Raw genomic sequence first — 11,046 nt, 5'->3', positions numbered from 1 at the left:
CCGCCGGAGCGCAGGGGTGCGGGCAGGGCCCCGGGCCCCGCTTCGTCCGGGTGCCTTCCCGCGCCTCTTCTGGCTTACGCCGTTTTAGGGGGAGGCTTGTTTACGTGACTTTCGAGCCCTTCTGAGATAAATGCGTACGCTGGGTGATTCTTTCCCAGGGCTCTCCGAGCAATATGCTCAGACGAGGGAGAACTTCATGGCCTGTGGGTGAATAACTTTGCACTTCTTACTGTCGGGTTTTCTCCCTGCTTAATTACCCTCGGTTTTCCTTCGTGATAGTCTACTCTTTCTTAGGCTGTTCGTAGTTCTCTGTCATCAGCCTACCCCTACTTGTGGCAAGGCAATTAACAGAAGTGTCAAATGGCCCTGGTCCTTCGGGGTCACCACTTGTTACTTCTTAGTTCTAGCCTGATCTCTCCGTTTCAGTGCTTAGATCTCCATCCAGTACTTGCCGTGGCACAGCTGTGCTTAGCTTCCATCCTTCTGCTGGAAAAATAGAACAAAAAGGTGGAAGATTTTTTTTTCCCATTATCCTTTAACATGTATACATTGACCTGAGTTTTGCCATTCCTGGTATCTTACACTTCCCCATTTCTAAGATGTAGTTTTCTTTCTTGACCTGTATTTTCCCTTTATTCTGATTTTTGTTTTTCTTATTCTCATATCTTCTTGAAGTGGTTATTGATTCTGTTGCATTTGGAACCTCTACTATTTACCTCACTTTGGAGTGTGATTTACAGATAGTAATAGCAACTTCGATGTAAGAAATTTCAGGGTGTGTTTTTTGCCTTGTAATTCCGGAGCTCCCCAATCCAAAGGACTTCATTAGCTAATTTCCAGTGTGTCGGAATTTTCCCATTTGCAGTCCAAAACCCTAGCTACAAGCCTATTTCTGTTTATCTATCTTCTTAATTTAAATTGAATAAATCAATTTATGATGCTTCAGTACAAAGTTACTTTCTACTGCTGGTTCTTCTGAGTCCACCGTCATGGGATTTAACTACTAATGGATATTTATTTTTGTATTTTCAGGTTTTAAAAGCATTTGATTACTTCTCTCCTTGGAAGGGACAGGAACAGATGTACAAGCTGGACATAGGCTGGCCTAAAATTCCAGAGTACTTCACTGGTCAAACATTTTGTGTTGCTGTTGACTCTCTTCATGGTTTGGTCTTTGTGGGACAAGTGAGTGAGAATACTGTACTTCTCTCCTTGTTAACCTAGTGTATTTTTGCCTTTAAAGTGTCTGGTTTAGATTAAGAGAGAGAGAGGTGTGTGTGTGTGTGTATATGAATAATTATTGTATCAAAATTAGTGAAAATGTAAGCATAGATATCTCTGCTATATCCATTTTTTAAAGCAGTTCTGGGAGCGTACTTGCTTGTGCTTTTAAAAGCATTAAATTTCTGTGATACGAATGTATGATCCAACTTAACTGAGTTACAGTAGCTTCTCCTCTAACTGTAAGGTAAACTCTGTTTCTGGGGCAACTGCCTAGTCCCCTTCCACTCTTTCAGCCTTTGTCCCATGAAGTCAAAACCACACAGCTCTTTCAGTCAGTTACAGTAATTGGAGTTCGATTGTTTGCTTTACCCCGTTCCATGCATTGGTATCTCTAGGTCACGGATAAGATATTCTGTCCATGGAAAGCGGTGGGATTTAATTGTAAAGCACAGTATGAGTACTTGAGTACCATACAGCTGACAAGTACAGTTACTGTTTCTCATGCCTGTGTTATGCTTAGTGTATTTTTCAGCAAGAACATGAAAACGTGATTCAAAATTAAGACCAAGATAGCTGCAAGAGCTTGGCTGCTCTGAAAATTGGACTCTACGTGATTTAAGTTGAAAGTCTAGAAGAGTGGACGATTTTGCACGCTAAACTTAGATCCTTCTCTCTCTTCCCTTTTCTAGCTGGAGAAAATGAGGTCTAGCAGACAATCTCTGGAAATTCTTATGATTCATGAAATGTTGCAAAAGCCTTACAAAGAGGAATTTTCAACAATACGATTACTTACTTAATATGTTTTCTTAATAGACCTTTTTTGCCTTTTCAGAGGGGAGACAATGTACCAAAGGTACTTGTATTCTCAGAGGAAGGCTATTTTCTTTACTCCTGGAATAATACAGTTGAAATGCCTCATGGTATCTTTGTATTGAACACTGCAACAGATAGTTCAGTATGGATCACAGATGTTGGAACAGGTATGTATGGTGGTGATAGGAGAAGTATTAGGTGGGGAAGAAAATGCTAACGTTGCAGATAGTACTTTAAGCAGATCATTTATTTAAGTGTCTCAAACAATTCTGAGACAGATTTGTGCTTTTCTTGCTGTGAACAAACTTCTCAGGTGCTGCACAAAATACTCTGAAGGTTCATGTGTTGTGCTGTGTGTCTGCTTACAGCTTCCGAACTTAGTGAGCAAGTTTGGTTTTGGGTTTGGTTTTTTTTGGTTTTTTTGTTTTGGGGGGTTTTTTTCCCCAGGAGAAGTATAGGGGGAAAAAAATCTTCTGGCTAGACTTATCTTCTGTCCTAGGTTTGGTGGCCCTAATACAATGGATGAATGTTGTTGTAGCTTATGGATTTACTAACCCACAGTCGTATTCTCACTATAGAATTTTGTCTGATTCATTAATATCACCTGTGAGTATCAGGAGATTTTCTTTTTTAATCTTTACAATCAGTTGTAATACTTACATTTTGTTTTGTTAAGATGTTTTTGCACTTTTTTTTCTTAATTCAGGGAAATACGGGCACACCGTGAAACAGTATAGCCCTTCGGGTAAACTTATGCAGATCTTGGGCACGCCAGGTAATGCTGGTTCAAGTTTGATTCCCCTACAATTTGATCAACCAGCAGAGATCTTTGTAGAGGAAAGTGGAGATATCTATGTTGTGGATGGAGACGGAGGAATGAATAACAGATTGCTCAAACTATCCAACGGTATGGAAAAATGAACTTCCGCAGTAGTTGACCATTGAAAATTGAATTTTAAACAACACAGCTTGAGAATACTTTTAAGCGAGGACTAGGTAGAGCTGTCATTTAGCATTAGTTTGAAGACTGTTGGATCAGGTCCTGTTTTACTGCTTGTCTTGTCTTCAAGAGAGAAGGCTAAGGAGGATTCTTATCGCTGTCTTCAAGTCAGTAATGGGAGGATATAGAGAAGGCAGAGCCACACATTTCTTGGAGAGGCACAGTGAAGAATGAGGAACACTGAGCAAAAGATATGAGAGGGGAATTCCAGTCTGATTTTTGGAGGGAAAGATTCACAGTGAGGGTGATCAGACGGTGAATAGTTTGCCCAGAGAGGGCGTGCAGTCTCCACTCTTGGAGATGCTCAAAACTTGATGAGTTTTGAGTTATGATCTAACTTCAGAGTTGGATTTCTTAACAAGGCTAGTCCTTCTTTGAGAAGCAGGTTGGACCCGCTGGTGCCTGGACATCTTTTACACTTAAATTATTCTGTGATTCTGATTAGCTTGCTCATGTTCCCCAGTTAGATGGTCAGTGTTGGTTAGGGCTGTGAGTGAGGAGTCTGCACGTGTCTGCAGTTGGGGAAAAGTGGAGGAGCTACCGTTTCTCCTTTGTGCTATCATAAAACAGTTCGTTTGCTAATATCTAGTTTGCAAAATGGTAAATTGTTAAAACTCAAAACTGACAGGTAATGTAAAAAATCGATTTAGTAAACAAATAAATATCATAATCAGCCAACTGTTTCTATATATATTTTTTTTTTTAATACAGTGCTTAACAGAGCCTTGGACTATGGCTTTTGTGCACTCGTGGCTACATTTCTGTAACCATAATCCTGAAACCACTAATAACAATCCAGTAGTTCCTGTGGTAGTTCCAGTATTTCTTGGGTTTATGTATTGGGAGTCTGTGTTTAAAAAGCCTGGGTTTAGAAATTCCACCTTTTAAAAATGACTCAGTGTAACTTTGGAAGGGAATGACTTAAAGCTATTTATTTGTTGTTTCCTTACTGTGATTTTTTTTACTTTTATTTTTCATGGTGCTCACTGTTTAGATTACAAAGAGATATGGCTGGCTGGAACAAATGGGACCGGCATTGGTCAGTTCAAGATTCCTCACAGTGTAACAGTGGATCCTTTTGGACGGGTAAAGAATAAAGGGAGAATTTTTTTTCATCTTCCGACAGACTTGTTTACATGTATTTGAACAAAACAAATTGTATTTCTTTTTAATTGAACTGTTGTGATCTGGGTCATTTTTATGTGGGTTACAGTTTCAGTGTGATAGTGGTCATAAGCTGAAGTTTCACACTGCACATCCTACTAAAGTAGCTGGCTGCAAGGTTAACACAAGGGTTCTCACCGGTTACGTTGTCGATGTCCATGCAACAACAGACTGTTCCTCCTGCAGTTTCTAACAGGCTGCCATTGTGAGAGTACAGGAGAATTATGTTCTGTAATAAATATCTACCCGAGTGCTTAAGTTTCTTCAGGGGACTTTAATTTCTTATTTGGAAATTCCAAATAAGATGATAGTAAGGCTCTGGCTAGGTTGTGAACATCGGTCCTTTTCTACATGCAGCTCAAGGCATTCAAGAGTCTGCTTCTGCCAGGTGTTAATCGTAGTCTGGCTTTTGCCTTGCTGCTCTTATAGAGGAATTGTGCGGTCACTCCTTAACGTGTTTCAGGGAAAATAAGATTACTTGACTAAAACATCTTAAATCACTGGTTTGAGCTAATTCTGCTGATGCTGTCTGAACCAGAATAAGAAGCGTATATAAAAATCACTTCTCTGCTAAAACTGGCAGGGTAGGAGGGAAAGAGGAGGGACATGGCCGCTTTGTGTTGAAGGGTAATCATGAGTATATACATTCAAAGACAGCAATTGCAATGGGCTATGATTTTATTGCCAACATGGTGTTGATCATCAGCCTAGGTTAGAAATAATTGTCAATTCCGAAGAAATCTAAGAGACTGCTGCAGTAGTGTTTCATTTAAAAATAGTGATGAAAGATCTCAGGTCAACTTGTTTATTGCTCCCTTTCTGGTGATACCCCAGAAAAGTCGTGAAGTTTACTTATCAGACTGACGAGTTGTCAACAGCTATAAGTTCAATGATTGTAATACAAGAGAGGCCTTCACTGGAACTGTCTAATGGTATTGCTAGCTCACAGTGTTTGTGAACCCAGTTAGCACAGGGTAGAACAGAGATAAGCTCCACAAAACTGATTAGACAAAACATGCTGAAAATCCTCTTAGTGTTTAAGTTGCTCAATATTTATAGTAGTATTGGGCATATCAGAGTGTTTGCAGGTGCAGTCATCGTAGGTCTGGATCATGAAATGAGACTACTGTTGAAAAACAAATTGTTAGCGGGTGACAGACCAGTATCTTTAGAATTAAATAGGTGGGAATATGTCCTCCCTGGGGGTGGGGGGATATCCTACTAAATATATCCATATTATAACCACAAAAATGAAGAGAAGGCAGATTTCTCTGTTAAAGTAGTTTAAAATAATTTGTGTATCTTAACTATGTGGTGGGTTTGTTTTATATTTGGAAGTCATATCTACTTATTTAGTTTTGAACGTGGAGGTACATTCTTCCAAGTTGTACTGTCTTTTTTACTACAGGCTACTTTGCTCATGTAAGAAACTAATACATTTGATTTGTTCTATTTGTGAACAGACATGATTTTTGTTCTTAACAGGTATGGGTTGCAGACAGAGACAACAAAAGAATCCAAGTTTTTGATAAAGTCACAGGGGAATGGCTCGGGTCTTGGAGCAGCTGTTTTTCAGAAGATGGACCCTATTCTGTCAGGTATTGTTGAACAGTTCTTCTAGAAGCGTGCAATTACATAAATAAGGTGTACTCTTACTGGTGAATTAAAATGTTGATATTTAATGTCTGATGACAAGGGGTTAACCAGTTTAACTAATAGGGTGCTGGGCCCTAATCATGTGCAAAGATCTGCACAGTTGTATCTTGACAGGGAAATCCTGGCTTTATAACAAGCCCCATGGATTTGAGTGCAGGATTGGGAACTTCATTTTAAAGTTGTTGTGTGTTGTTGAGCTTACCGTTGCAGCTTTTACAGGAAGAGAGATTGTCTTGAATGAGTTTTCTGTAGCATAATCTGTCTCAAGGAGCAGCAACATCTAGAGCAAGGCTTACAAGTTAATTGTCAATGTTTCACTGCATTTAGTCTGTTGTAGCCTTCAAAACCTTGACTATTAAGGAGGTTTTGTTTGTTTTAAAGTGCATGGTTGTGTTAAAATGAGATGTCATACGGGCTTCATAATTCAAAAATATATTTGTCTTTCACAGGTTTACTGCCAATTACAAATACCTGATTGTAGCTCAGCTGAACATCAACCGGTTAGCAATCTTGGCGGCACCACCGGTTGGCTCTATTGGGGACTGTGTTATGGTCAACTCAGTCCAGCTGGCAGATGAGACCAAACCACACCTTGTGGATGTAGACATGAAGAGTGGAGCGGTCTATGTTGCAGAGATTGGAGCCCAGCAAGTACAAAAGTACATACCCTTAAGCTGATGGTTTCCCACAGCTGCCATGGCACAAGCTGCGTGACATATAAGACCTATGACCACATTTCCTTGAGTTTTCTGTAGCTTGTGTTTCCTTAGACAAGCACAGAACATTGTGCTCCCAGAACTGCAGAGCTAAGAATCTGTCCTAGCTGTTCTGCAGTCCTGGAGAAGTACTTGGTACTGAGCTGTTACTCATTTTAGTAATGCTATGGTGGCTTTTGCTTTTGTTGCTGGGAATTGTAAAATGACTTTGATAAGCATCTTAATTTTATTATATAAAACTTCACAAACACAGCTGCTGTTCTTAAATGTATAGGGTCATCTTGGGGCTCCTCTGCTTAGCCTGTTTATGTTGTTAAATGAAGGTCAGAACTGTCTGAAGTGTATAAACGATTTCCTGGAAAGCAAGCACCTCATTTTAATGTTTCTTCACTTGTTTTTTGGATTCATTGTGCTGGTACTGCCCAACACTGAATACAGAGATGCATTATGATGTTGAATAAGATGCTGCTGGATACTGGTGTCAGTGCTGATACTGGCATCCGCCTGAGGTGGTTAATAACATAAGCATTGGAATCTAAGTTTTCAGCTCTACCTAAAGTGGTAAAGTCTGTAATAAGCTTAAGTTAAATTGATATCGGGCACTTCGAATTAAGTTAAAAGTATGTGCACAGCAGCCAAGTACTGCTTCTCACTAAATCAATTCTTAACCTGGTTTGATTTATATTAGTATGAGTTTTCTGTTCCATAAGATTTCATAGTGGAACGTATTGAAGTTCAACTCATTTAAGTTCCTCAAGATAAACAAATTGCAATTTGCTAGGAAAGTCTTAATCAGCATTAGGGACTGGGAGACACATGATTTTCTCCCAATTTCGTTGAAGCTCTGTCAGTTAACAGCAGTGCATCTGTTTTGATTTGGGGATTTTAAACTGTTTTATATCCAGCATTTAGACTTCATCAACTCCATTAATGTCTGGAGTTAAGTTTCTTATGCTAGATCCTAGCAGATGTCTCCAAGGTCTGTCGTAAAAAATGCTGTCTCTTTCCATTCCCAGTCCAGAGTCGTTCTGTTTTCTTCACATGTTGCTACAAGATTTTAAGTTAGTTCACTTTATAGCACAAAGGGAAATGGGTATAGGAAAATGGGATGGGGAAAATGGCATGGCAGAAATGAGACAGTGAATAACTGATTACCTCTGTAAAGCTGTGAACCCACATTCCATATTTATCTACTAGCTCTTCAAAACATTTGAGAGGTTTTTTGCTGTTTCCACACACTTATTCTACTGTGTGGACTATTTTAACACTAATTACCAGCTAAGAGAGGCAATTTTTTTTCAACTTCCTTAGAAAGGGAGTATGGGAAATGGAATTACTCTGATGGGAAGTATCCACTTCAGTGAATGTTATCAAAAGCAAATGCATCTTAATTTGGCAGGTTTCAACCTATGATCACAAATTTCTGGGTCAGCAGATGGGAAAACTATCCAGAAAAGTCAGATTCATATGTTCCATAGAAAGTAACTCAGCTGTGGAGCTTGATGGCTTGATTTCAGTACTATTTGAGATTAATGCACTAAATATGAATGCTTTGTTGTTGGCTACATCCACAATAACAAAAGATCCAACTTGGCTGCCCTCATGCAAGCCTTAGAACCAGAACTTCAGGGTTATACACTAGCAAATACAATCCATCATTCACAAGGTCTTGAATGGGAGCTAGTAAGCAATATTTATTAGCTGAAAAAGTAGCAGTACTTCCTCTAGACCTAGATGGATAGGTCCACATTGCTTTGCAGTATGTTGTTTGGATTTTCTAACTAGGTCTCCACTAGCTCAGGGATCTCTGCTTTGTGTGCAATTTAGCTATTTCTCATCTACACAAGGTGGATTTCTTTTCAAAAATGTTACACTCAAATGTAGTTAATGATATTACAGTATCTTGGTGGTGTAAGGGGTCCAGGTACATCCATCCTTCCTCACCACATCCTCTCCTTATTTATTTTTCCTTTGTCACATCCATTTGAAACTCAACTCGAAGCTCTCTGGGAACATGCTTCTGTGTTCAGTAAAGGAGTAGTGCACTTTTGGATGTTGACGAGTAAGTTATTTCTACAAGGTTCTGTTTGCTGCGTGGATCTGCTCTCAACTCTCTTTTTACATCGGCTTTTGCAGCCCCTAGAAATGGGCAGCATTCACCCAGTTTTGTCTGGCTTTACTGAAGTAGGCCGTGGTGCCAAAATGTGCCTTGCCTCTAGGCATTTGGGTATCTGTGATAAGAAGGGATGCTCATTATTAACTAGTATGAGATGCTTAGACTCCTTTTTACCTCTGCGTCTATGACCAGACTGAGAAAATGATTGATTTGTGCACTAACTTGCTAATTCTCTGAAGGTTTTCTTATGTATCATCTTGAAATTGATTTCTGAAAAATTGCATAGAAGGATAATTTGATAAAATAAATTGAGAATTTCCCATTATGAAAGGCTTGGGCGCTTTATTTCTGGACTAATATCAATACATTCCATTGCAATGGATTACTCTTCTAAATATGGGGTCCTCAGCACTTTAATAAGGTATTTAATAATTTCTGATACCAACATTCAAATGTAATCTAAAATTCCGTGTTATCTTTATGCATTACTATTTCTGTGGCCCATCTCTTATGCGTTCTAATTTATGTTATCAAAAAAGGCACAGAAATCTCTCCCAGATGTTTTCCTCTGAGTAATTAGTAAAATGGGATGATGAGTTACATAAGTGCCAAGTATAAAAAAAAATTTAAACTGTATACCCTTTTGATGCTAATAGGGAAATTAAAAACAAACTAACAAAACACTTCTTAATGTAGAATCAGGTTTTATTTCCAGAAAAGATCTACTGAGCAATCTGTTTAGTTTTTAGAAGATCAGGAAGGGACTTCTTTATGGGTTAGAAATACTTGCACAAGAAGAAAAATAACATACTACAGTGTTAACTAGACAAGAAGGAAAATGTAAGGTGATTGCTAGAACCCCCCAAAAATCTAGTTTTAGTTAATAGGTGTCAACTTTTAAGTATGAGAAGTAATCACTGGAGTATCCAAGTAAAGGAAATAGGAATATTCCATGGTTTGATGTCTCCAACTTTGCAGCTTTTTTTTTTTCTTTTAATTGATCCTTTTCTCTGGCTAAGTACCTAGGTTGTTAACTGGATGACATTCCCAGGAGGTAAGACCAGGTCTATTAATACAGTTCATCTTGATTTTTTCGGTGATGCTAATCAGCCTTTTTTTTTGTGTGTGTTATCGTAGTCAACAATTGATTAACAATATCTGTCTGGCCAAAACAAAAGAAGCCTGAATCAGGTTTGTGCCATGCAAGATCAGTCTAGTGAGGCTGAGCTGGCTCGATAAAAGCTGAGGGGGAAGGTGCACCGCTATGTCTGTGGGTCTGCTCATTGTTGTTAGTAAGTTCACCACCTTAAAGTGGTTATTAACCTTTCTGAAGCATTAAGTAGTTAGTTATCTTAGTTGACACTTACTTTCTTAACAATTTGTAACCTGAGAAGCCTTCACAAGTGATCTATCGCCAAGAAGTGTTTGCAGTCACTGAAGTTGCTTGTGTAAAACGTAAGAGGGCACCAAACCCCTGCTGATGCTTGGCATACTCAGTGTAGCTATATACTGGCAAATGTAAAGAGCTGGCAATTTCTGAACTTTTGGAGTAAGTCAACAAAGGTGATGAATCGCTCCAGACTTCCTTTCTCTTTTCAAAATAGATTGCTTTAAACCTAAGCAGATAATTGTGTTATAGTCATTTTGGCTTACTACTACTGGATTTATATCCATCTTTTATTTCCATTTTTTCTCCTAGAAAAAAAAAATCAGTAATTCAGTGTCCAGAGACAACTGGGTATGGTGAATTGATTCTTCTATTCCTTATGTCATTGATTTCAATGGAATTACTCCTGATATGTTGCTTTGGAAACGTAATAATTTATAGTAGTGTAACCGTAGCAGCATAATTATACCAAAAGAGTAACGCCAGTATATTTCCCTACAGAGGTGACCCTGGGTGGGATTAGATCTAAGCTTACTGGATCTGATTCACCAATTATATTCTACCTCTCCTTTCTCAGCCTTTGCCTAAAAACCTTGCTCTGATTTTGTATTATTATTTTATTCTGCTTTTTTGGGGATTGCATCTGCAAAAATTGTATTTGCCAGAAGTTGCCGTCAAAAAGTTTGAACACAGACTTCTCTTCAGGTAAATTATTCAAAATACTTTGAGTCTTTCAGTGTTCATAAAGCATCAAAGTCATGTTGCTTGTGTGAAATTTGAAAGGAGCATATTAATTTATGCACACAGGATGATTTGTTACTGCATTAAAGCCAAAGTAACACTGATACAAATGAGATGTGAATAGACATACTTTATCATAAGATCACATGTTTTGAGGTTGAGGAAACCAAATATGATTGTGTAACTGGATCTGCGAAACAGAGGTAAAAAACTTTGCCCAGTTACATCA

General features: G+C 38.6%; 1 protein-coding gene across 1 annotated transcript; it reads left to right on the top strand.

The window, feature by feature from the left end:
* Positions 1–1,035: 1,035 nt before the first annotated feature.
* Positions 1,036–9,012, top strand: NHLRC3 (NHL repeat containing 3). Its single transcript, XM_009290167.2, has 6 exons — positions 1,036–1,185; positions 2,057–2,204; positions 2,744–2,944; positions 4,032–4,123; positions 5,687–5,799; positions 6,307–9,012. The coding sequence occupies exons 1-6, from the start codon at positions 1,081–1,083 to the stop codon at positions 6,533–6,535; spliced, it is 888 nt and encodes a 295-aa protein (XP_009288442.1). The 5' UTR covers positions 1,036–1,080; the 3' UTR covers positions 6,536–9,012.
* Positions 9,013–11,046: the final 2,034 nt, after the last annotated feature.

Source organism: Aptenodytes forsteri, unplaced genomic scaffold (genome assembly GCF_000699145.1).
Source record: "Aptenodytes forsteri isolate BGI_AS27 unplaced genomic scaffold, ASM69914v1 Scaffold155, whole genome shotgun sequence".
In the NCBI taxonomy this organism is placed as follows: Eukaryota; Metazoa; Chordata; class Aves; order Sphenisciformes; family Spheniscidae; genus Aptenodytes; species Aptenodytes forsteri.
The sequence above is the reverse complement of the archived record's forward strand: the minus strand, read 5'-3'. Positions and strand labels throughout refer to the sequence as shown.